This window comes from Portunus trituberculatus, chromosome 23 (genome assembly GCF_017591435.1).
Source record: "Portunus trituberculatus isolate SZX2019 chromosome 23, ASM1759143v1, whole genome shotgun sequence".
Classification (NCBI taxonomy): Eukaryota; Metazoa; Arthropoda; class Malacostraca; order Decapoda; family Portunidae; genus Portunus; species Portunus trituberculatus.
The window spans coordinates 14,208,320-14,235,819 of NC_059277.1; the positions used below are offsets into that span (position 1 = coordinate 14,208,320).

The window sequence follows — 27,500 nt, forward strand, 5'->3', positions numbered from 1 at the left end:
CACGCATGGTTCCACTGCTTGATAGACAATGAAAATGGAAAAAATAGGAGTTTTTATATGTAGAGTTTTGGAATGTATTGAAGATATATTGGATACGATGAATAAATTTAGGGTACAATGAAGAAATTGGAATATTATAAAGCCACATGGTGTGCTCGAGATTTGGGATATACTTTGGAATACTTGAATCTTGGAATGTAACAAAGAGATTTGGAATACTATGAAGAGACTTGAAATACAATGAAAAGTTAAGGAATGTTGAAAACTTTGAATAGAAGAAAATAATGGAAAAAAAAACGAGGAAAATCTTGGGATATTTTAGAGTATTTGGAGTAGAATGAAAAGTTGGAATTCTGGAATTTTGGAATACAATGAAGATATTTGGAATTCGTCTAAGATAACAGGCGTTTCATGAGTGTGCGATTATGTCACGCTACATATATTCCAGAGAGAGAGAGAGAGAGAGAGAGATTCATTATTATCTTTTATTACTTCTTTCATTCGGTTTACTTTCCATCATAAAGCGAAAGGTAATGGATGTCTCCTCCTCCTCCTCCTCCTCCTCCTCCTCCTCCTCCTCCTCCTCCTCCTCCTCCTCCTCCTCAAATAATGTACTTTTCTCCTGCATAAGTTATTTTTTAGTTACTGTACTAGATAGTATCATTTCTCCTTCAACCTTTCCTATCACATCTTTGACTTTCTCTCTCCCTGTGCCCTCTTGTTTACCTTTCCTTGAACCCTGGTGTCCTTCAACCTCTAACTCGTAGAATCTGTAGTGGTAGCATAGGCAAACAGACAGCCTCGTTAGGCCCAGTAGACTTGCTGTTGTCTGTTCTTTCCTTTGTATTCCTTTGTATTCTTCCTTCTCCTTCTGATGTCACGAGAAGTAAACTGATGCTGCCTTTGTCTCGTCGATGCTAATGGCTATTGTTGTTGTTGTTGGTGGTGGTGGTGGTGGTGGTGGTGTTGTTCTGTTTTTTTAATAGATTTTGCTTCTTTATTCTTTTTTCTTTTTCATTTTTTCTTCTTTCTTCTTTCTTCTTCTTCTTCTTCTTCTTCTTCTTCTTCTTCTTCTTCTTCTTCTTCTTCTTCTTCTTCTTCTTCTTCTTCTTCTTCTTCTTCTTCTTCTTCTTCTCCCTTTCCCTGTTTATATTTCTCCTCCTTTTCCTCCTCCTTCTCCTTCTCCTACTATCCTTCCCTTTCCTTCTTTTCTTTGTTTGATACGTGAACTAAAAAGAAGACAAAGAGAGAGAGAGAGAGAGAGAGAGAGAGAAACTTGTGCAACTCTCATTTTATGGCTTGGGACGAAGACAATGATCCTTGGCAGTCCTCAAAGACACGTGGGCTTGGACTCTTTTCCTTCCCTTCCCTTCCCTTTCCTTTCTCTTCCTTCTCTTCCCTTCACTTCACTTTCCTTTTCTTTCCTTTCCTTTCCTTGCCTTCCCTTCTCTTTCTCATCCTTCCCTTCCCTTCCCTTCCCTTCCCTTTCTCTTCCCTTCCCTTTCTCTTCCTTCTCTTCCCTTCCCTTCACTTTCTCTTTTTTTTCTTTCCTTTCCTTTTCTTGCCTTCCCTTTCCTTTCTCTTCCTTCCCTTCCCTTCCCTTCCTTTCCTTCCTTTTTCCTACCCATTCCTATTTCCTTTAAGAATGTTGCGATAAGATTATGTAAAACAAGGTCATCTATGGTCGCAGTTTTTAAAAGGGAAATGTTAAAAATGTAAAGTGGAGGAGTGTCTTGAAACCTCCCTCTCCAAAGAATTCAAGCCATAGGAAGGGGAAGGAAGTACAGAATGCGTGTTTTTCCAGAGTTTATCAGTGAAAGCTTTGATTGATTGAGTATGCTGGTTATTTCTTGCATCATTGAGGTGTTTTGTGGTTCATTTTGTATTTTTACTGTTCCTGCCTTTTTCAACGCCATGCCGTGCTCAAATTTCTATCTTATTCCAGTTTTAACGATTTTATTCCTGTATCTTGCATCATTGAGGTGTTTTCTGGTTCATTTTATATCTTCTTTACTGTTCCCGCCTTTTTATCAACGCCATGTGGTCCTCAAATTTCTACCCATCATCTTCTCCCAGTCTTACCATTGCTATCTATCCATCCTCTTCACCTACTCTGCTCTACATTCTTCATTCCAGGGCTACGAAATCCTCTTCCCTCTATTATTCCTCCTACCTTTTTCAGTCCCATTACTTCTGCAATTCCTCCACCCATATCCTCCTACCCTTCATCCTCCCCTGGTTCCTCCGTTCCTTCTACATTTCCAGGAGTGCTCTATCCACCTTCCATCCTACAGAAATCCTTGCCATCCTTTTTTTCCTCCTGATTTCCTCCCTCGTCCTTGCCAACGCTCCAGCTATAAGAGGGGGGCAGAGAGAGAGAGAGAGAGAGAGAGAGAGAGAGAGAGAGAGAGAGAGAGAGAGAGAGAGAGAGAGAGAGAGAGAAAGGAAATAACAACATAAATTTGAAGACAAAATACAAAAAGGAGAGAAGAAATAAAGAAGGGAAGAGAGGAAGAGGAAAAGAGAGAAGAGGAAGAGATATTGAGTAAGAGTAAAGAAGAAGGAAGAAGATAATAAATAGAGGAGATAAGGGAGAGAGAGAGAGAGAGAGAGAGAGAGAGAGAGAGAGAGAGAGAGAGAGAGAGAGCCACGGTTGCATCATTCACTCGGGTACTCCTAGGATGTTTGGCTTTCAGTGCAGCCAACCGTGGTATTTCAGTGAGAACCTTCCATTTCCTCTCTCTCTCTCTCTCTCTCTCTCTCTCTCTCTCTCTCTCTCTCTCTCTCTGTCAGTAGTTCCCTCACGTGGCAGGTTGAATGAGGACCCTTCGTGTGTTCTCTCTCTCTCTCTCTCTCTCTCTCTCTCTCTCTCTCTCTCTCTCTCTCTCTCTCTCTCTCTCTCTCTCTCTCTCTCTCTCTCTCTCTCTCTCTCTCTCCGTCAGTAGCTCTTCACATGACACCTTTCTCGTGTGTGTGTGTGTGTGTGTGTGTGTGTGTGTGTGTAAGGGATGTAAAGGGAGAGAGTGTTTCAGTGAGCACAAGGAACCAGTACTGAAGTCAAAAAGTGAATTGAAATAAAGAAATAAAATCACCTGTATTTCTATTAAGTGATGGCAGGCATTATAATACATGTGGGCCGCCGTGGTACAGTCGAACCATGCGTGCTTTGGGGTCCGAGGGGTCTCCAAGCGCACGGGTTCGAATCCTGTCCACGGTCCGAGTGTAGGCTGGGCTTCCTCACTCGGGGCAACGGTTTCCTAGCGGGTGGGCTTTGAGATAGGAGGTACCACACAATGTATCCCCTTTAGCCCATAAATTCCCGTGAAAATCCCACATGGTATAAAATAAAAAGTCGTTTATAAAGTTTCCTGCTAATCAACTTATGAGCGAAGTAAAGAATTAAATGATGGACTCCGTGAAAAAAAATAATAGAATCGATACATTGTCAGGTGTGTTGTGTAGAAAAAAAAAAGATTGAAGGACAGGTGAGGTGTGGGAAATAAAGACCAGGTGTGGGAGAAAGTTATGTCATATGCAGATGAAGTGAACTGAAGTGTCTGTGGGAGCAGGGGGAAGTGAGGGACAAGTCTGACCTCAGCACGGGTTAGGTACAGAGGGAAATGAAGGAAAGAAGGAAACTATGGTAAACAATTTATACCCTATTCATGGCTAACACAGAAGGGAGTGTTGGATAAATAGTGCTGGAAATTTTTAGGGAGGCAGAGAGATTAATAAAAAGTCATATATTTAAGGTCATGTTTTGAGAGGTAGTTAAAAATTATCTATCTATCTATTTATCTGTCTATCAATTAGTAGTTCCTTCAAGTGTTAGGTTAAATGAGGACCCTTCGTATGTTTCTCTCTCTCTCTCTCTCTCTCTCTCTCTCTCTCTCTCTCTCTCTCTCTCTCTCTCTCTCTCTCTCTCTCTCTCTCTCTCTCTCTCTCTCTCTCTCTCTCTCGAAATGCAAACTAACACCTTTTCTCCTCTCTCTCTCTCCTCGCAGGGAAGAACAAGACCCCCACCACCCCCACTGACACCGGGGAGGGCAAGTACAGACCCATTAACGGCGCCCAGTCCCCGTCTCAGGCCCCGACCAGCCCCATCTCGCCCGCTCCGAACGTGACGCCCTCCTTCCAGCCGCCCGCAGCCCCCCAGCCCGGCGGTGGAGGTGGCGGAGGTAAGCCTGGTGTGTGTGTGTGTGTGTGTGTGTAATAATAATAATAATAATAATAATAATAATAATAATAATAATAATAATATATGGTTTATTAATTTGGCAATGTAAGAAAATTACACTGAAAATGTACAGGGGGGGGGGACATTAAGACAATGAACTGAAATGCTTAACCTGTGTGTGTGTGTGTGTGTGTGTGTGTGTGTGTGTGTGTGAGAGAGAGAGAGAGAGAGAGAGAGAGAGAGAGAGAGAGAGAGAGAGAGAGAGAGAGAGAGAGAGAGAGAGAGAGAAAGGCTAATTTGTGCGCGTGAATTGTGACGTTTGAAATAAAGGTTGGATTAGTTTGCCCAGAGAGAGAGAGAGAGAGAGAGAGAGAGAGAGAGAGAGAGAGAGAGACAGGTGTTTTTATTGTTCATTTCTACTTGTAATTAAGTTTTCTTTCGTTTCGTTATTTGATTCATTTTTATCTCATCATTTTATTGAAGTCACTAATATATCACTGAAAAGTCAAAAAAGTGAGTGAGTGCGGCGTTCACTACACACACGACTGGCCAGAAACAGCCCAGACCTTCATACAAAAGAAGACCTTTTGAAATTTACGAGAAAAGAACTGCGAGAACGTAATACAAGTTATCTACTCAAGACGAAGACGGCCATAGAGAAAAGCTGCCAAATGACCTACCAATCCCAGCACGTTGGTTGAATCTTTGGCCGGTAGAGTGAAGGAAGTCATCGAGAAGGAGATTGTTACCGAGAACTGAAGGTGGTAAGTGCCAAGTGACTTCTCGTTGGGTGTAGAGTTGTTTGTTGTGATGCTGTATTGCTCCGTGACACACACACTCACGCGCGCCTCATTCCGTGACTCAGATGTGCAAACGTGAAGATGTCTCCTTGTGGGCCTTTTCGCTTTTATACATTTTTTTTTCTTTTTGTCTCTATTTATATTTATGGGTTTATTTATTTTTCTATTTATTTATTCATGTACGTGCGAAGGAGATACTGAAAAGAAAATAGGAAGAAAAAGAAAAGAAAAAAAGAAAATTTGAGCCTTAATGTGTGGGTTCCAGAAAATGTTTGAATTAATTTATGCGCATATATCTATTCATTTATTCATTCATGTACAGAGAAGGAACATAAGAGAGAGAGAGAGAGAGAGAGAGAAAAAAAATCACTCAGATAAACTCCAAGCTGAGATATAGAATGAATTAAAGATGTTATTTTTCTTATTCACCAACACACTTCTTCTTATCCATCAATTCATTTATTAGTGCGTTTATTCACTGGCTAATTCATTCATGCCTAGAAGAGAAACCAAAAAATAAAGAGTAAATAAAAAGATGAAAAAAAAATATATGATACAGATATCACTTAGTCTATTCACCTACACATCTTTTTTTCACTGAATCACCTTTATTTACTATTTATATATTCATTTATTCATTCATTCATTCATTCATTTATTTATTCATTTATTTATACGTAGAGGAAACTAAAAAGAAAAGAATAAGTGTCTCTCTCTCTCTCTCTCTCTCTCTCTCTCTCTCTCTCTCTCTCTCTCTCTCTCTCTCTCTCTCTGGAAAACCACGAGAGAGAGAGAGAGAGAGAGAGAGAGAGAGTCGCACGGAAGACAAGATCACGGCGCCATCACTTCCTGTCTTTTTATCACATTCGTCCCACTCCGCTGACTCTTCCCGGTCTATTTATATGCTTAGAATGAGGACGCGGCGTTATCATTACGGATGCGAGCCAGAAATAGTAGCAGCAGTTCACAGATACATGTCTTTCCCGCCCCGTGCCGTGTCGCTTCGTTCCAGCTGACTGTAGGGTTGTGCTGTGCTGTGTTTAAGTTTGTTGAGTTGCTTGGTGGGTGTTTGTGTGGTTGTGTTAGGTGTGAAGGGGGTTTGTGTTGTGTGGAGGGTGTGTGTGTGTGTGTGTGTGTGTGTGTGTGTGTGTGTGTGTGTGTGTGTGTGTGTGTGTGTGTGTGTGTTAATATGTAAATAAGAATATGTTTTCATTTTTCTTCTTTCTTTTATTTAGTGGCGTTGATAAATATTTAGAAACAAGACTTTTTTGTTGTTGTTGTTTAGTTTGAAGGGAAAAAAATTATTGTAAAGTAAATAAGGGAAGGTGATTATTGAAGGAAGTCAATGAATGGGAGAATATATATTGAAATGAAGAAGTTTGTAGTTTTATCTGCAGTTTTGATAAGAATATTTAGCGAAGAGAATAAACTCGATTATTTCTATGATTGAAAATTAGACACAAAAAACAAAAGAAGAAATTAATTAATGATTCCAATGTGTTATAAGAAAGATAAGCTCACATTAACAGGTTTGAAAGAGAGAGAGAGAGAGAGAGAGAGAGAGAGAGAGAGAGAGAGAGAGAGAGAACCGTTTTTCATTGCCTCGTTCGAAAGATTAAAGCAAAATAAACAAAGAGATAATCAATTCAATATAAAACAAACAAGCTTGACTGGCCCTTACTGTTAAAGCCTTTGTTCTTTCACCACGGCTGTTCCTCAAAAGCCACAGAGGTGAACAGTCCTCCTCTCATGTATGTTTATCCCATTGGTGATTCAGAACACTTGCTAAACCCTCACTACAGTCATAAAAACATCCTTGAAAATCCCCATCAATTTGCACTGTGGCCTTTTAAAACTGACATAGCAGAAGGTGGAAATGTTTGAGAATTGTGTTATCCTCTTGAATCTTTATTAAGTCCTTCAATATTGGGATGCATTTTTCTTGACAATGAATGAAAGAAAGAAAGAAATATACGCGATATATTAACAAAAATATGAAAAGTTAAAGATAATTTCGTATTTCTTAGTTTCTTTATAGTTAGGCAAGATAACAAACAAATACTGTGGAAATAAATCAGGAAATAAGGAATGTGTACGTATTAATCCCTTCAATACAGTGACACATTTTGACCTTGAGATCTGTGTGTGATCAGACCATTTTATTGACATCAGGAAGGGTGTATGGAGATCAGAAGATTAGTGGCCTGAGTCTTCACTATTTTAATCCCCAGATAAGTTTCTAAAGCTGTATAGAATCACCAAATAGTAAGTAGAATGGATATGGAAACGCGTCATAGTATTGAAGGAGCTAAACTCACTGCAACAACGAAAACAGCCTTAAAAACCTCAATAACTTAAACAAGACCCTTTAGAATATATACTCATGACAAAACGATGAAAAATTATGATCTCACAGTAAACACGAAAACATCCATAAAAATATATATATGATAAAAACGAATAGATAAATCAAACTTACATATGTCCCTTATAAAACTATAGTCTTAATTGGACGATGCAACGCTTAACCCCTTCAATACCAAGACGTGTTTTCATATTTATTCTACTTACTACTTGGTGATTTTAAACAGTTTCAGAAATTTATGTAGGGATTAGAATAGTGAAGACTGGCCATTAATCATCCGACCTCCAGAGACCCTTCCTAATGTAAATAAAATGATCTAATCTTACCCAAAACTCAAGGTAAAAAATGCATCTCAGTCCTGAAGGGGTTAAGAATACAGGTCAAGACAAGACAATAGGGATGCAGACAGCGCACAGTAGCCCTCGCCAGTCTTGTCCCAGCCTGAGCCCCACGGAGTCCTCGCCATCCCAGCCATTATTGATAATTATCGTAACTCATTGGAACAAAAACCGTGGCCATATTTGCACTGATAGTCATCGGGGGAAGGAGGAAAGGCGCGGTGAGGCGGGAGAGGAGGAGGAGAAGGAGCAGTATAGAAGATGTTTAAGAGAAAATGGGAGAGAAGAAAGGATGGAATGGAGTCAGAAGAGATAAGGAGGAAGAGAGGTCAGGTCGAGGTAGGGTAAAAGAGAGAAGTGAGGAGAGGAGAGAAGGAGAAAGGAAAGTTCAGAAGAGGAAGGAGAAAGAGAGAGAGGGAGAGAGAGAAAACGAATGTGTGTCTTTTCTCTCCTCCTCCTCCTCCTCCTCCTCCTCCTCCTCCTCCTCCTCCTCCTCCTCCTCCTCCTCCTCCTCCTCCTCCTCCTCCTCCTCCTCCTCCTCCTCCTCCTCCTCCTCCTTATAAGTTAAGTTACTTACAGCTAGGTTACGTTAGGTTAGGTTTGTTGCTGTTTGAAGTTCATTTGTATTCCTCTTCTTGTTCCTCCTCCTCCTCCTCCTCCTCCTCCTCCTCCTCCTCCTCCTCCTCCTCCTCCTCCTCCTGCTCCTCCTTCTCCTCCTCATTACTTAGCCACATTGCCAGGCCATTTAAGGCAGCCGTCGTGTTCGTCTTGCTGATTTATGTAATTCAGAACACAGTGCAATTTGTTGGCAACCCACACGCGCCGCTAACACTGACCTGCTCATCCTGTTTTTTTTTTTTTTTTTTTTTTTTTTTTACCTCCCAGATTATTTACAGATTACTTACCGATTACCTGTGGCTCTTCTGCATGTGTGTGTGTGTGTGTGTGTGTGTGTGTGTGTGTGTGTGTGTGTGTGTGTGTGTGTGTGTACATAAGTCTGCGTGTGTGTGGGTGTGGGTGTGGGAGTGAGTCTAATATTGTTTTAATTAGTGTGACATATACCGTATAATTAATGATTAAGCACTAATAGACAAACTTTCTAATCCTTCCTTTCCTTTGTGCCTCGTCGCTTCGTTCCTCGTAATGTACATATCCTGAGGTGCCTTGTGGGAAAAGAGTGACTTGTATCCTGTAATTACTTGTGGATAAGAAGGGAAGTGAAAGGAGAACGAACAGACAGGACCATTCATTTTCCTGCTCATTCCCGCCCATCCACGCCCATCCACATTCACACACGCCCTCCCACGCCCTTTACACGCTAACCTATGTTCATTCCACACGTATCTACACTTATTTCACATTATTGCACGCTTATTTTTGTTTATCCACCTCATTCACTTTTATCTACACCCGCTCACACTCATTCACATCCTATCCGCTGACACCCAAACTCAACTACTCACTTCCACACTTATCCACACCCTATATACCCACCTACACTCATCCACACCACTGTAGCATCTTTGGTAGTCAGTACACTCTTATCCACATCTATCCACACCTACAGAACGTCCTCCCACACACTCACCACACACATCCACTTAATTTACACACCCATTCCACTGGCTATTGAAATCTCCTGTATCGTGTTTATATTTATCCAAGCCCACACTATATCCACATGCATCCACATCACCGTAGCGTCTCCCACAGGTGGCGGGGTCTCCCTAACACACACGGCGCCCTCGCAGAAGGAGGTGGGCCGTAAGAGTAAGGAGCTGGTGGTGGTGGCTGGCGGGAAAGACTCTCGCAGCTCCAGCAGGGACACAGCAAGCCTCAGCCCGGAGCCTTCAGGTCCTACACGTGCCCCTAAACTCTCCTCCTCCAACCCCATCATGCCGCGCACCGAGAAGCCATTTGACAGTGAGTACCCGCGTGATGTTTGTCTGTCTGTGTATGTGAGGGGCTGGGAAGGGCTAATGCAGGAGATTCATGATCGTAGCACAGCATTAAGATCAGAAACTCAACTTACTGGTCAGCAACTACTGTGTATGTGTCAGTGGAGGGGGGAAGGGTTTCATATTTTGCGATGTTTTTTTTCTTTAATGAATGGTTCCGGTAAAGTTTTTAATATATAGTATTTTGTAATTAGGACACCCACAGCCCAAGGAAAATAAGAGATGTGTTGTATCTGTCAAACACAAACGTATCTGTGGTCATTAAAACTATCTATCTATCTTTCTATCTATCTATCTATCTATCTATCTATCTATCTATCTATCTATCTATCTATCTATCCGTTTATTTATTAAGCTATCTAATTATCTCTGTCTTTCTGTTTATGTGTCTCTCAAAGGATTTTTTTTCGTCTCTGGCAGTAAATACCTTGGTTAGGTTGTTGTTTTGGGTGGTATTAGTGGTCTGTGTGTGTGTGTGTGTGTGTGTGTGTGTGTGTGTGTGTGTGTGTGTGTGTGTGTGTTAAGGCATCTCCTTGTTTCTCTTTCTCCTATTTTCTTAGTTTTGTGTGATTTGTTTTGAGGGTTTTTGATAATTATGGATTTATTTTTTCTTGTTCTTGTTTTTTTTTTTTTTGTTATTCTATGTTGTTATATCCTTTCGTGTTCTTTTTCTTATTCTTCTTCACTCACTTGTTTTTCTTTTTTTTTCCTTTTCTCTCTTGTTCATCAATCAGTATCAATCTTTTTTCCTTTTGTTCCTCTTCTTTTTTTTTCTTCTTCTTCTTCTTCTTATTATTCTTATTATTATTATTATTATTATTATTATTATTATTATTATTATTATTATTATTATTAGTCTTTTTCCTCTTTTTTTTCTTCTTCTCTTGAGTTATAGTTGTCATTTTCATCATTTCAACAACCCTCTTCCCTCCTCCCTTCTCCTCCTCCCCCCCCTTTCCTTCCCTCTCCTTACTTTACCTAACTTCACCTCCCCATAACTCTCCCAACACTTCCCCTCAACCACCCAATACTAACTCTTCCCTTACCCCCCCCCCCCCAGTCAGACACCCACAACCGTCCCGTCACTTACCTGCCACAAATCTTCCCTCACCTCCTCTCACTTTCACCCACACACAACTCGCCTCGTATTGTAAAAATGGAGGTGTAATTAATTGTCATGAAATCACCTTCATTATTTTTAAGGTAAATAAAAAATAGTGACTCTAATTTCCTCCTTAATGTAATGAAGGTTTGTATTTCGTAAAGGGACTCACGTGTTATATTACTTTTCTTTTCTTTCTTTTTACCTGTTAGCAAGAAGGACTCGTGTTAAAATAAGTGTATATAAGGTGTGTGTGTTTTTTTTCTCTGGTAATCTTATTTATAGACGAAAAAATTACTCTCCCCCTCAAACACACACACACACACACACACACACACACACACACACACACACACACACACACACACACACACACACACACACACACACACACACACACACACCACTAACAGTTTTTCAGGTCTTTACGTAACTGGAATGCATTTTTACCATGAGTTTTGGTTATGACTAAACGATTTTATTTACATTAGATCGGGTCTATGGAGGTCAGAAGATTAATGGCCAGAATTTTCACTATTTTAATCTCCACATGTGTCTGAAGCTGTATAAGATCCCCCAAATATTAAGCAAAATGAATACGAAAATGCGTCTTGGTACTGAAGGCTAAAGTCACACATCAGAGGGTCAGCTTATGCCAGACACCTATGACTCTCAGTCTTTCAAGGAGATTTCAAGACTTCAGATAACTTTGCTCCTGCTTTCATTGGTCTTTCTGTTCTTTTTTGTCACCAGCTTTCATTGTCCTTAGCCAGACCGCTACGTATATAAGTAAACGTTTAACCCCTTCAGTAATGGGACACTTTTTTACCATGAGTTTTGGGTGTGATTAGATGATTTTATTTACATTAGGATGGGTCTATGGAGGTCAGAAAATTAATGGCTACAGTCTTCACTATTTTATTCCTCCATGTAAGTTTCTAAAGCTGTATAAAATCACCAAATACTAAGCAGAATGAATATGGAAACGCGTCACGGTACTGAAGGGGTTAAGTTCAGGAAAGAGATGGGAAGGATAGAATCTCAGAGTGGTAGTGTAATGCAATAGACTCAGTAATCAGGTTGTTAGTGCTGAGTCATTGGGGAGTTAGAGAAGATTAGACACATGTATGGACGGCGATCATGAGTGGAAATAGGCACGTTTTATTCAGGGACTGCCACATGTAGGTCTGAAGACTTCTTGTATCTTTCCTTTTTTTTTTTTTTTTCTTTACGTTCTTAAATAAACGAGTTAGATTTTTTTTTTTTCTATTCCTTCTTTAGCCACACTCTTTATCATGTCTTCCTTCACTGAGACATTTCAAACATTTGTTCATGATTAGATTTTTTTTTTTTTTTATGTTTAAAGGGAAATCTGGCCATGGGCAACAATAACAATTAAACAAAAAGCCCACTTAGATACCAGTCCCCGAACAGAGTCAAGAGAGTTAGCCAAAAGAATGAGATAAATGTCTTGAAACTTCCCTCTAAGATTAATTCAGATCATAAGAAGATGGAATACAGAAGCAGGTAGGCAGTTCCAGAGTTTACGGTACCTTGTATTGTTATGAAGTTACAAAGTTACTCTCCTCACCCCGCACACACAAACAAATATACAGTACTCACACACACACCACTAACAGTCTCTCAGGTTAAGGATGACAACAGAGGGTCTTTTGTATGAGCATCACACATTTCACGCAAGACAAAATTCATAATTATAGAAAACAAAACAAAAAAGCAAAAGAAAAGCATTAAGAATCCATAAACCTTTTCTTGTATCTCCATCTCTTTTTATCTGGTAAATCCACAACTTTCTTGCTAACTGCTCTACTGGTCTAGCTAACTGCATGCCTTCCCTCCTCTTACTGCCTCTCTGCACAAGCTTTCTTCTTCCTCTCACCCCTATCCTGTCCAGCCCTCTAATGCAAAAGTTAGCCAGTACTCTCAATCATTCATACCTTTCGCTGATAAACTCTGGAAATCCCCGCCTGCTTCTGTATTTCCATCTTCCTACGACTTGGCTTCTTTTAAGAGGGAAGTTTCAAGACATTTGTCCAGAATTTTGGCTAACTCTCTTAATCTTTTAGGGAACTGGCAATCAACTGGATCTCTTTTTCTTTTCTTTTTTTTTTTTTTTTTTTTTGCCCTTGGCCAGCTTCCCTCTTCCATAAGATATAAAATTCATTACTATCCCTTGTGACACCCACCACTGACATCTTTTCCTTTTCTCTCTCTTTATTTACTTAAGAGAGGTACTGACCAAGAGCAACAGCAACACAACAACAGCAACAACAAAAAGCTTGCTAAGGTGCCAGTCCCTAAAAGGAAAAAAAGTGTCAAAAGGGAGATAAACAAGAGATAAGTGTGTATCTTTTAGCGCCTTTTGGTTTCCTTATCGCTGTCCAGCCACGTGAGAGATGAATGAGTCAAGAATCACTGGGCCATTAGCAGGTAGAGGCTGAGAGGAATGTGGTGGTGGGTGTATCTGTGAGTGGTGTGGGTGGGTGGATGGAAGGAAGGGAGAAGGATATTGGGAAGGAGAAAGGAGAGGAGGGAATATGAATGGGGAGAAGAGGAAGATCGTTTTAGGAGAGGAGGGAAGAAGATGGGGATGTGATATGAAGGGAAAAGGAGAAAAAAAAAAGAGAAGGGAAATTGTTGGGACACGAGGGAGAGATATGCAAGGGGGAAAGAGGAAGAAAGCTTTTGGGTTAGAGGAAAGAGGAGAGAGGGATTACGATGGAGGAGAGACGAAGGAACTACCAAAGGGAAGAAAGGAAGTTAGTTAGAGGAAAAGGAAGAAAGAAGAGGAAAGAGAACTGTGGGAAGGAAAAGAAAACTAAATGACTATAGAAATGAGAGAAGATGGAACACTGAGGGAGGAAAAGAAGAGGGGAGTATGAGAGAGGGAAGGGAAAGAGAGAGCTAAAGGAAATTAAAGTTCAGAGAGATTTTCCTTAAGAGTTACAGGAGTGAGTGAATAGTTTGCTAGGGTAGGGACTGGTTTGGGTTGGGTTTGATTTGGTTAGGTTAGGTTAGGTTGGATTGCATTAAGGTTTGGGTTAGGTTAGGTTAATTTAGGTTAAGGTTAGGTTGGGATGGGTTGGGTTACGTTACGTTGGATTGCGTTAAGGTTTGGGTGGGTTGAGTTGAGTTGAGTTAGGTTTGGTTAGGTTGGGTTGGGTTAGGTTTGGTTAGGTTAGGTTGGGTTGGGTTAGATTAGGTTGGGTTTGATTGGGTTAGGTTAGGTTACGTTACGTTGGGTTGGGTTGGGTTAAGTTACGTTATGTAAGGTTACGTTTGGTTAGGATGGGTTAGGTTAGGTTAGGTTAGGTTAGGGTTAGTGGATGTATTTATAAGTTATCATTAGCAATCTTCCACTCATCCAAACATCCAAGAAAACAATCTGCTAGAGAGTGAAAATGAATGACAATAGTGTAGTTATACATCAAAGTAAGTTTTGATAATAATAATAATAATAATTGTTTTCCTCGTAACATTTTTTTTTATCCTTCTCGTTAATCTATATATAGAATAAATGTTTACGTACTTCAGTCTTTATTCAAATGTGGTTATCCTTCATTCCTTTATTTATTCTTCCCTTCATCTCTTCACTCAATCATTTACCTTTTTTTTCCTTTCATAACTAAAAACATCAACTCCATATTATTTTTCTTTGCTTTTTTTTTATTTTTCATCTCCCTCTCTTTTGTTCATTCATATTTCTTCCTTTTTCTCTTTTTCATTCTCTCTTTCATCCATACTTATCCTCCTCTTATCCATTTTCCTCCCTATCCTTTTTTATCATTCATATTATTTTCCTTTCTATCATTTCCCGTTTCCTTTACGCTTATATTTCTCCTTTTTATTTTTCTCCCTTTTACTTATCTTTCTCCCTTTTTCCCTAATCCATTTATATTTCTTTCTAATTTCTCCCTTTTATTTTTTGCCTCTCTTAATTTCCCTCTCCTTTCTTTCTTTTTTTTTTTTTTACTTCTTTCTCCTGTTCCCTCACATTTATTACCTTCTGGGACATTTTCTTTCTTTCCTTACTCTAATGGACTCGAGATGACACCTCACATTGGCTGGGGCGGTAAGGCGTGGGCGAGAGAGAGAGAGAGAGAGAGAGAGGCGTGGAGGTGTGGGTGGACAGCTGCTGGGAGAGGAGGAAGAAGAGGCGCGGAGGAGGAGGAAGAGGAAGGGGAGAAGAAGAAGGGAGAGGGAGAGGAAGAGGAACAAGAGTAAACTGGATACGATGGTTGGAAGTAAAGAATAATGATAGAGAGGAGGAGGAGGAGGAGGAGGAGGAACGAAGGGAAGAAGGAAGGAAGGAAAAGAGTAAACCAATTGATGGGGTGGACTTAGAAGAATGATGAGGAGGAGGAAGAAGAGAGACACTAACGGAAAAGAAAGAAGAAGAAGAAGAAGACAGAAAATAACAAATAGGTGGTGGAGGAGCAAGTGGATGAAACAAGCAGCGAGTGGACGAGTGGGTGAGTGGGTGGATGAACTGAGAGAGGTGGAAGTGGTGGAGCTAGTGAGAAAGTGAGTAGGAGGCAGGACGGAGGAGAAGAACCTAACAACTTCAAGTGGAGGAGGAGGAGGAGGAGGAGGAGGAGGAAGAGGAGTGCAGTGGGTGTCGAGGCTTCCAACACTCCTAACGCTGCCTAAGGGGAAGCGGGAGTGGAGTGGAGGGGAGGGAAGGGGAGGGAAGGGGAGGGGAAAGGGAGGGGCAGTTGTATTGTATATATAGACGGACTGATGGCGGCCACGTAAGAAATATTTTTCCTTGTCATGATTACCTCAATGAGACGTCACGGCGAGCAGTGAGCAGCCCGTGTGTGTGTGTGTGTGTGTGTGTGTGTGTGTGTGTGTGTGTGTGTGTGTGTGTGTGTGTGTGTGTGTGTGTGTCTGTCTGTCTGTCTGTGTCTGTCTTTATCAGTGTTTATTTATCAATTTTTATTTTGTTTTGTGTATTTATTAATTGATTCTTTTTATTCATTTGTTTTTGTAAGTATGACTATTTTTATTTATTCATTTATTTTCTTTTTTCGTGTCAGAGTGATTTTTTAACTCTTTATCTTTTAAGTTTGTATTCTAATGTGGTCATTATATGCTAATCAGCTTACTTTCTATTTTGATTCTGTCCAATCTTTCACTTCATCTATCTTGCTTTTTCTTCTTTTTTACTACATTCCTTCTTTTCTTGTGTGAATTTTCTCATTATATTCCTTCAGACTGACACCGTTAAGAGTTTCATGTTTATAGTGATGGATGGTTACCTTGTTCGTGGTTACATTAATTAGGTTAGGTTAGATTAGGTCAGGTAAAGTCAAATTAGGTTAGATTTGATTATAAGTAAATTAATGTTTTTTTTTTATTGTAAGAATCTGTGTGTGTGTGTAATTCACTGTTTGATCTGCTGCAGTCTCTGACGAGACAGCCAGACGTTACCCTACGGAACGAGCTCAGAGCTCATTATTTCCGATCTTCGGATAGGCCTGAGACCAGGCACACACCACAACAAGGTCACAACTCCTCGATTTACATCCCGTACCTACTCACTGCTAGGTGAACAGGGGCTACACGTGAAAGGAGACACACCCGGGCGGGAAATCGAACCCCGGTCATCTGGCTTGTGAAGCCAGCGCTCTAACCACTGAGCTACCGGTGTGTGTGTGTGTGTGTGTGTGTGTGTGTGTGTGTGTGTGTTTTCATATATTTTTTTCGCCTTTGTAAGTTTCCCTATCATATTTTCCTGCATAAACTTTCCTTTCTTTTCTTTTAACATTACTATTTCTGAGTGACACGGGGCTCCCTCTGCTCACAATAGCGTAAACCTCCTGTCTGTCGCGGGATTTCCTTAAGCTCCACACAACGCGGCGGTGCAAATTCAGGGTACGTTTCACTTTGTCACGGGAGTTATGGAAGAGATTGGAGACTCCGGTGGTTGTAGCTTCACTGGCTCACTTGCGTTGCCTTGGGTTACGTTAGTGAGTGGCAAATGTCGTGTTATTATTATTTAGCATCGGAGGTTTAATTTCCTTTATTTCATTTATATACTCAGTTAGAGAGTCATTTATTTAGTTATTTATCATTTAGGTGGCTTGTTTTTTGTTACTCTGATTCTGTTAGTTAGTTAGCTGATCATTTAGTTGTCTAGTTTGTCAGTCAGTCAGTCAGTCAGTCAGTTTGCTAGTTAGTCAGTCATTTAGTCAGTCAGTCGGTCGGTCGGTTAATTAGTCAGTTAATTAGTTAGATAATTTGTTTTGTCTTGCATTACTGTTTTTACCTGCCAGAATATTTTTAATCTCACGTTTCGCATCAACATTTTGTCTGGTGCGACTGTTGTGTTGCAGTCTTCTCACTCACTCACTCACTCACTCACTCACTCACACTACGTAATATTCTAAAACGCTTTACCCTCTCATCATCGCTGCTTTCCAAAGGTTGCAGTTGAAGATACTCGTGTTTTTAAGTGTATTATTATGGTTCTGGTGATAGATTAATAATATTTATAGTTTATTAAAGAAGAAACTGTCTTGGAAACTCGGCTAGTTTTCTCTGTGGCCTTGCAAAATTGTCGCAGGCGTTTCTGAATACGGGCGATAAGTTACTCAGTTCACCTTTTCTTTCAGCAGGTCAATAGGTATAAGGGACCTGACAGCCGTGATGCAGATATGTGCTTAGTTATGGCCACTTTGAAAACGTCCTAAGTAACGGGTTAATTTGATGTAATGTGAAAAAAAGGAAAAGAAATTGAAATCCAGACTGGTGGATGGCTGGAATAAACAATGGATTAACTGGTTTGAGGTTGATTATGTAAGGATAGATAGGCAGAAATTGAGTCACTAATAGAGCGGTGGATGACTGAGATACATTCAGTAATTATGTTGTTAGTGCGCAGTCAGTAGTGAGATTAAAAGAAAGATTAGGCACGTTTATGGCTGTGGTTGATACGGGAGTGTACGTAAGTTTGTTTTTATAAGAGACTGCCACGTGTAGACCTTTTGACTATATGCAGCTTCCCTCGTGTTCTTATATAACACACACACACACACACACACACACACACACACACACACACACACACACACACACACACACACACACACACACACACACACACACACACACACACAATAAGAACGATTAGTAACAACAACAACAAACAACACACACACACACACACACACACACACACACACACACACACACACACACACACACACACACACACACACACACACACACACACACACACACACACACACACACTTATCACAGTCACCCCTTTACTCCAGCGTATCTTTATCCACTTCCCTCCCTCATAATGCCTCGGTTCCGCTGGGGAGAGAAAAATTGAACACTCTGCGGAGACGAGGTGGATTGGATAGGGTGAGGTGTGGGCACTTCAAGATGGCCCAGGTACGGGTTTTGTGGGTCCCCTCCGCGTCTCTAATAAATGGTTAACTGCTGACCAGGTTTTGCCATATATGAAAGCCTGGCACCACCACCACCACCACCACCACCACCACCACTGTTAGTATCCGGTCACACTGGTTCGAATCTCTCCTTTTCCTGATCCCTCCCTCCTTCTCCCCGAGCTGGTCTTCTTAAGGGTGTGTTGGTGGGTGTTTTTTGTGTCTTTTATGTCAGTGACCCAACCAGGACTCTCCCTCACTCACACTGGATCCCTGCCCTCCCTGCTCTTCCTGCTCTCCCTGACACCCATTATGATGAACGTGATACAGAAAGAGGAGGGGGGAAAAGATGGATTGAGGAGAAAGAAATATGAGAATGGTGTTCCTTCATATACTTGCTTGACTGATGGGATACAGAAGAGAAGGGGAGTATGGACGTGGAGAGGAATAAATATGATGATAGTAAATGAATGCATGACTGATGTGATGTGGAAATGAAGGGAAGGATGGATTGGGAAGAGATACGAAGATGGTGTTGCTTCATATAACTGTGTGATTGATGAGATATACAGAGAGGAAGGGGGAGATAGACTGGGGTTGGGAGAGAGACATACGAAGATGGTAAATGAAATATAAGCTTGATTTGTGTGTTATAGAAAGTGAGGGAAGAGATGGAGAAGGAGGGCAGGAAACGTGAAGGTAGTAAATTGAATGAAAACTCGATTGATATGTGGAAAAAATGGATGATAAAAGAAATACTATACAAATGTGATAAGGAAAGAGTGAAAATGTGGAGGAAAAGAGAAAGAAATGCCATGTTATCGACGCCTTGTTTGTCATTTTTCTTTGAGAAGACGAAACAAAGAGCTTGATTGACGTGATGCAGAAGATAAAGATATACATTGGGAGGAAAAAGATAGCTAGATGATTACGTTTGTTTAAATTTATCTCTTATTAGCACGCAGAAATGACGTCATTGAGGTTTTTTTTTTTTATTTATATCATTCATATTTCAATTTTTCTTATGTGCATCAGAAAATGACCGATAACCAAACACAGATAGAAAAAATAAGATTGCATTGTCTCGTATCATCCATTTTTTTTTCTTTTCTATAATTAAAAAAAAGTGATAATTGAACTAAAAAAAAAACAGCGTAATCCAATTAGTATTATTTTTTTGCGATACATGATAAGAACAAAAGAAAATATGCAATTATAATCGATAACTCGTTCATTACGTTATTTTCCTTTCCTTTACATTGAAAACAACTAAAAAAGAAGACAATAAATTTAAAAACGATGCAGATTTAGCTCTAATCATGGAAAATTTTACCATCGTATTTGATATTCATGATAAAAAAAAAGCAGCAGAATGAAAAAAAAAAAAACTTTGAAATCACGTATAGTTTTATTTCTTACAGTACAGAAACACAAACAAGGCCAAGCAAACACAAACAAAACCAGACAAGACCAAACAAGACCAAGCAAACACAAACAAAACCAGACAAGACAAAGCAAGACCAAACAAACACAAACAAGACCAAACAAGACCAAACAAACACAAACAAGACCAGACAAGACCAAACAAACACAAACAAGACCAGACAAGACCAAGCAAACACAAACAAAACCAGACAAGACCAAGCAAACACAAACAAGACCAGACAAGACTAAGCAAACACAAACAAGACCAGACAAGACCAAGCAAACACAAACAAGACCAGACAAGACCAAGCAAACACAAACAAGACCAGACAAGACCAAGCAAACACAAACAAGACCAGACAAGACCAAGCAAACACAAACAAGACCAGACAAGACCAAACAAACACAAACAAGACCAGACAAGACCAAACAAACACAAACAAGACCAAACAAACACAAACAAGACCAGACAAGACCAAACAAACACAAACAAGACCAAGCAAACACAAACAAGACCAGACAAGACCAAGCAAACACAAACAAGACCAGACAAGACCAAACAAACACAAACAAGACCAGACAAGCAAACACAAACAAGACCAGACAAGACCAAACAAACACAAACAAGACCAGACAAGACCAAACAAACACAAACAAGACCAGACAAGACCAAACAAACACAAACAAGACCAGACAAGACCAAACAAACACAAACAAGACCAAACAAGACCAAGCAAACACAAACAAGACTAAACAAACGCAAACAAAATCAAACAAATCTAAACAAAATCCAAACAAGACCAAACAAACCCAGTTAAGACCCAAAACGACCAAAACAAACATAAACAAACAGAAATAAGACAATAATAAGACAAAAAAAATAGAGACCAAGATCAAATCTAAATAAACTCGAGGAAGTGCAAACAAACACAAACAAGTCTACGCAAGTCAAACAAAGTCAAACAAAGCATAAAACAAGACAAAAACACGATAAAATGACCAAACAAGACCAAGACAAACACAAACAAGACAAAAACAAACACACAAATAAAGCACAATCAAGACAAAACGAGAGCAAACAAGGCCAAAAGAAGACAAAAACACCCCAAAAAAAACAAACACAAAATGCAAACAAGGCCAAAAGAAGACAAAAAAAAGACAAAAAAAAAACGCCCAAACAAACAAAACACAAACAAAGGAAAAACTAAACAAAAAGACTCAAACAAACAGAAAGACTCAAACAAACAAACAAAGCACAAACAAGAAAAGACAGAGTAAAACAAACATAACCAAAACACAAACAAGACAAAAAAACAAACAGAATAAAAGACAGAAACAAGACAAAAGACCAAAACAAACACAAACAAAGGAAAAACAAGACAAAAAGACAAAAACAAACACAATAAAGACAAAAACAAGACAAAAAGACAAAAACAAACACAAAAAGACAAAAACAAGACAAAAAGACCAAAACAAACACATTAAAGACAAAAGCATACAAAAAAGACCAAAACAAATGCAAACAAAGGAAAAACAAGACACAAAGACAAAAACAAACAGAAAAAAAGACAAAAACAAGACAAAAAAGACAAAAACAAGCAAAAAAAGGCAAACACAAGACAAAAAGACAAAAACAAACACAAACAAGACAAAAACAAACACAAAAAAGGAAAAACAAGACCCAAAAAGACCCAAACAAACACAAAGAAAGCACAAACAAGAAAAGATTAAAAACAAAAAAAGAGAAAAACAAGATAAGAAAAAACTGAAACAAACACAAACAAACACAAACAAGACAAAAATACCCAAACACGCCCAAATAATTGCAAAGAAATGGGTAATGGGAACAACAGGAGGAGTACTTGTGACCTTAATCGCCTGCCCATTAAACAAACGTCCCCCACCCTCACCCATTACACCACGCTGCCCGAAAATGGGGGAAGGTGATGGGGGGTGATGGTAGGTGATGGGGGAGGCGTGGCAGGATGATAGAGCGAGCAGTGAGTGTGGGCGTAGATGGGGAGATGCTGGAGAGAAAGGGAGTGGGGAGAGAGAGAGAGAGAGAGAGAGAGAGAGGGGGCGGGTTAGATGTGTTTTTTTACGTTTTTTTTTTATTTTCTTTTTTTTTCTCTCTTCTTTTTTCTCTTTTATTTAATTTACTCGTGTGTTTTTATTTCTTCTTTACATATTTTCTTCTCCTTTCCTTTTCTTTTGTTTTCGTTTGTTTTCTTCTCTTCTCACTTGTCCTCATTTTCCCTTTTTCCTTTTAACGTTTTTTTCTTGTTTTTTTCCTCTTTCTCTTTTTCTTTCTTTCTTTACGTATTTTATTTTTTTCTCTTTTCTCTTTCCTTCTTTTTTTACGTATTTTTATCTCTCTCTCTCTTATCTTTTTTCCCTCTTGATAATATTGAGTTTGGGTGAATGAGTGAGTGAGTGAGTGAATGAATGAATGAGTCAAAGCTGAGTTACTGAACGAGTGATTGAGTGATTTTAGTGAGTATATAATGAGACAAGACTAAGAGAGAGAGTCTAGTGAATGAGTAACTAAATTAACTAAGGCAATCTTGAAAGACGAGTGATTAAACCTTATTGTGTGGAATGAGTAAGTGAGTGAGTGAGAGAGTGAGAGAGTGAGTGAGTGAGTGAGTGAGTGAGTGAGTGAGTGAGTGAGTTAGCGAGAGAAAAATTAAAAAGAATAAGTAATTTTGTATTAGTCCTCAAAGAAATGAGTAAAATATGGTTGAGAACTTGAGGAAAGGAAACACAAGTATATAAAATGATGAAAAGAAAATAGGAAAGGTTACGGTGAATATGGTAAGCGAGAGAGAGAGAGAGAGAGAGAGAGAGAGAGAGAGAGAGAGAGAGAGAGAGAGAGAGAGAGAGAGAGCAAACAGATAGACATACGAGTACACACAAAGATAAAGAGAAACGGAAAGACAAAAATACAATAACTAGATACAATACCTAATGAATACGGTACATACCAGAGAGAGAGAGAGAGAGAGAGAGAGGATGCTATTGCTCAGAACCCTATCTTGAGGAATCCAAATCGGTGAGAGACCCTTGGAATGCGGAGAAAGAGAGGAGGAGAGAGAGAGAGGGAGAGAGAGGAACATTCAAGAGCCTCACCCCACAGTTGTCTATTGCTACAGTAACCTCAGACACACGGCGCCCGCCCAGCCACTCAGGACGCGAGGCACTGATACCCGCGCCAGGATCCTCGAAGTGCGCCCTTGAAACCTTGAAACACGTGACGAGGTAACAAGGTAGCGAGGGAGACGAGGGTGGTGGCGGTGGTGGTGATGGTGGTGGTTGAGAGAGAGAGGAGATGATGATGAAATGAAGATAAAGTTAGAAGAAAAAAAAGCGTGGAGTGTGGAGAGACCTAAGTGGAAGATTATATGCCTTGTCTTACCTGTGGTGGGTGTGGGAAGGTGGGGATGGGGTGGGGGGGTGTGGTTAGGGAGGGATGGAGAGGGATGGGATAGAGGTTGGATGAGGATGGATAGGGATGTATAGGGGTTATGTTGTAGATATGGTGACTGAGAGAGAGAGAGAGAGAGAGAGAGAGAGAGAGGAAGTGGTAGACTGAGAAACAAAGATAGGAACAGACAGACAGGCTGATAGACATATAGACAGACACATTTAAAATTTTCGTACACACACTCTCTCTCTCTCTCTCTCTCTCTCTCTCTCTCTCTCTCTCTCTCTCTCTCTCTCTCCTTTACTTCTTTTCTAATTCCCTTCAGTTTAAGAGGAAAAAATGTGTATAAATGTATATTTTTCGTGTGTGTTAAGATGTTTTTTTCTTTCTTTCCTTCCTTCCTTTTTCCTTCCTTACATTATTTCTTTCGTTCAAGCATTTTTATTCTTTCTTGGTTTGTGTCCTTCATTATTCTGTTCTTCGTTTTCATTCATTCATCCTTTTTTTCATTCCTTCTCTCATTCACTCATTCATCCATTCATTCTTTATTTATTCCATTTTTCCTTTATTTTTTCCCTGTCTACCATCCATCCTTTCTACCTTTTTTCTTTTCTTTTACTTTTCTTTTTTAAATATTATTCCTTTTTACTATTTTTTCCTTCCTTTTCCTTCTTCCCTTTCTTTTCTTCCTTCTTTTCTTTATTTCCTTCCTTTCTTCCTTTCATCCTTTCATCATTTCCTTTTTTCATTCCTTCTTGTCATTCCTTTTCACTGTTTTATCCCTCCTTCCCTTTTCTTCCCTTGCTTTCTTCTTTTCCTTCTCTCCTCACCTTCCTCTCTACTTCCTTCCTTTACTTCCTTTCTTTTCTTACTTCCTTTTTTTCTTCCTTCCTTTCTTAAACGTCAATCCTTTTCACTATTTTATCCTTCTTTCCTTTTTTCCTTTCTTTCCTTCCTTCCTTCCTTCCTTCCTTCCTTCCTTCCTTCCTTCCTTCCTTCCTTTCATCCTTTCCTTCTTTCCTTTCTTCCTTCCTTCCTTTCTTAAACGTCATTCTTTTCACAATCTTATCCTTCCTTCCTTCCTTCCTTCCTTCCTTTCCTGTTCTGCTCCTCCTTACCTCACACGAACCCAATTTTCCTTCACTTAACGGCCGCTCACAAATAACAGGCTTACTTAGTTTCCTCCTAACTTAACCTAACTTAAACACTCATTAACTTCTTCAGTATTGGGACGCATTTCTACTTTGAGTTTCGGGTACGATTAGACGGTTTTGTTGACATTAGAAAGGGTCTATGGAGGTCAGAAGATGAATGCCCAGAGTCCTCACTATTTTAATCCCTCACATATGATTTTGAAGCTGTATAAAGTTGCTAAATAGTAAACGAAATGAATATAAAAACGAGTCTTGGTACTGAAGGGGTTAATTCAACTCTCCTCTAATTAATTCAAGTCATAAAGGCGAAACTGTTTGCGGTGCAGTTTTATTAAGGAGAACAGTAAGAAAAACACATTCATTTGCATATATTAACAGATCCAGTGTTTCATAACGTAAATATTGTGTGTGGGAGGAAGATCTGTGTGTGTGTGTGTGTGTGTGTGTGTGTGTGTGTGTGTGTGTGTGTGTGTGTGTGTGTGTGTGTGTGCTACTTTTTATTTTCTTTTGGGAGCCTTTTGTTGTTTTCTTTTTTTTATATCTATTTACTTGATTTGTTTATTTTTTCTTGTATTTTCGTGTAGTAGTAGTAGTAGTAGTAGTAGTTGTTGTTGTTGTTGTTGTTGTTGTTGTTGTTGTTGTTGTTGTTGTTATTGTTTTTGCAGTAGTAGTAGTAGTAGTAGTAGTAGTAGTAGTAGTAGTACACAGTAGTAAAAATAGTAGTAGTAACAAGAAAAAACAAACGTACAAAAAAAAACGAACAACGAATGAAATAAGCGAACGAAAATTTTAGAACCACCCAAAAAAAAAAAAAAGGAAAAAAGAAGAAAATAAAAAAATATATAATCGTACTTTCAATCATAAAATCTGAACTCGTATAGTATAAAAAAATAAAGACAACAATAAAGGAAAAAGAAGAAAAAACAAAAGAATTACATTAGATGAGCTGAGAAGGGTAGTCCTCTCTCTCTCTCTGGTAGCGAGGCGGGGCGAGGCGAGGCGAGGCTGCTGGGTTGAGGTGAAAGGTGGGCAATGTAATCAGGCATGAATGAAACCGCCACTTACTCTCCGTGTTTTCCTCCATTACCGCTGTTGTCGCTGTTATTATCACTCCTCTGAACCATGACGCCGCTGCGGGAGGCTTATTGCTGCGAGAGAGGGAGAGAGAAGGAGAGAGAAAGGGGAGGGGAGAGAGGAAGAAGGAGGAGGGAACAAGGAAGGGTTACAGAGTTTTAAAGAAAGTGAATTACAAGGAGAAATCAGAAATTACATAGTTGGAAGGGAGGAAGGAGGAAAGGCAGGGGTCGTGGTGGAGGAAAGGGAGGAAAGGGAGGGGTCGTGGTGCAGGGAAGGGAGGAAAGGGAAGGATTGTGGTGAAGGGAAAAACGGAAAGGGAAGAATCGCGGTGGAAGGAAGGGAGGAAAGGAAGGGATCGTGGGAGAGGGAAGGGAGGAAAGCGAGGGGTCTTAGAGGAGGGAATGGAGGAAAGGCAGGAGTCGTGGTGGAGGAAAGGGAGGGGTCGTTGGGGAGGGAAGGGAGGAAAGGGAAGGGTCGTGGTGGAGGAAGGGAGAAAATAGAAAAGTCGTGGGGAGGTAATGGAGGAAAACAAGGGAGGGAGGAGAGGAGGAAAAAAACAGAGAAGTAATCAGGGAAATAGAATGAATAAATGGAAGGAGAAGAGAAAATGTATATTGTTAGACTAGGAAAGAGTGAAGATAGACAAGGAACGGTAGAGAGAGAGAGAGAGAGAGAGAGAGAGAGAGAGAGAGAGAGAGAGAGAGAGAGAGAGAGAGAGAAGAAGAAGAAGAAGAAACAAGCAGGAAAAACACCTGGTAAATGAAGACAAAGATCAATAATGATAATAATGATAATAAAAACAACCACAGCAACAACAACAAATAAAAGGTCAATGAGAGAGAGAGAGAGAGAGAGAGAGAGAGAGAGAGAGAGAGAGAGAGAGAGAGATGAACACTTAAAAAAAACAAGGTGACAAGGGAAGACAAATGTTTCCTGCGGCACACAGCATTGAGGGACACGTGAGGAGCGAGGCGGGCGGGAGGAGGTGAATCAGTAAGGTAGTAGTGGAGGACAGCTATGATGGACGGCGAGGGAGAGAAGGAGAGACGGAGACGAGCATTGCGGCATGGAAAAGGAGATGTGTGTGTGTGTGTGTGTGTGTGTGTGTGTGTGTGTGTGTGTGTGTGTGTGTGTGTGTGTGTGTGTGTGTGTGTGTGTGTGTGTGTGTGTGCGTGTGTGTGTGTGTGTCAGTTCCTTTAAAGATTGAATTAGAATTAGCCAAATGTCTGGTACAAATGTCTTGAAACCTCCCTCTTAAAAGAAGTCAAGTCGTGGGAAGATGGAAATACAGAAGTAGACAGAGAATTCCAGAGTTTACCAGAGAAAGGTATGAATAATTGAGAGTACTGGTTACCTCTTGCATTAGGAGTTGGACAAAATAGGGATGAGAGGAAGAAGAAAGCCTTGTGGAACGAGAGTTGGGGAGGAGGGGAGGCATAGGGTTAGCAGTTAGCATGAAAATAAAAGACAGTAAGAGATGCAACATTTCGGCGGTGAGAAAAAGGCTGAAGACAGTCACTCAGAGGAGGGGAATTTATGAGACGAAAAGCTTTTGATTCCACCCTATGTAATAAAACTGTGTGAGTGGAATCCCCCAAAACATGCGAAGAGTTCTCCATACAAGGTGGTAGTGATAGTGGTGATGGTGGTGTTAATGATTTTCCTTCTTATCATTTTACTGTTTTTTATTCTCGTTTATCTTCTTTTCATTTCCTGTTCTTATTTTTTATCTTGTTTTTTTTTCATTATTTTATGTAAGAGGGGATATCTGGACAAGGGCAACAAAAAAGACTAAACAAAAAGGTCCATTTAGATACCAGTCAATAGTGGGCATGTTTCATATAGGGCCTGCCGTGTGAGTCCGGTGGTTTGTTGCAGCTCCCTTGTTCTTATGTGCTCTGGTGTTGCTAATAATAATGAGAGGCAAGGTAAGAACATTTCCCCGCTTGAAATAGTGCAGGTAAGGAGTGGTGAGTGATGAATGGAGCAAGTGATGAGAGGTGTTTGTGCCTTAGTGAGCTGGTGGTGACTGGTGGTGATGGCAGGGCAGGTAATGATGATAATGATGATGGTGATGAATGGGAAGCACATGAACACGATACAATGAACTCTAAAGCTGAACTAGATATAATGAGAGCGAGATATGGTGGAGGATTTAAACTCAAATATTTAGATATGCAACATTAAACACAGCCTCTGACTCTTTAGGTAGACTGTCACCTCAGCGCACCCTTTTCTTTTTTTTCTTTTTTTCTT

The 27,500-nt window shown here is 40.0% G+C and overlaps 1 protein-coding gene across 4 annotated transcripts in view; it reads left to right on the forward strand.

The window, feature by feature from the left end:
- The window catches only part of LOC123507929 (cAMP-dependent protein kinase catalytic subunit 1), a 697,649-nt gene that overhangs the window by 352,463 nt on the left and 317,686 nt on the right, over positions 1 to 27,500 (forward strand). For all 4 annotated transcript variants that reach the window (XM_045261286.1, XM_045261285.1, XM_045261288.1 and 1 more), the window contains exons 2-3: positions 4,005 to 4,178; positions 9,394 to 9,603. In XM_045261286.1, the coding sequence (XP_045117221.1) occupies positions 4,005 to 4,178; positions 9,394 to 9,603 (384 nt within the window). The remainder of the gene's footprint in view (positions 1 to 4,004; positions 4,179 to 9,393; positions 9,604 to 27,500) is intronic.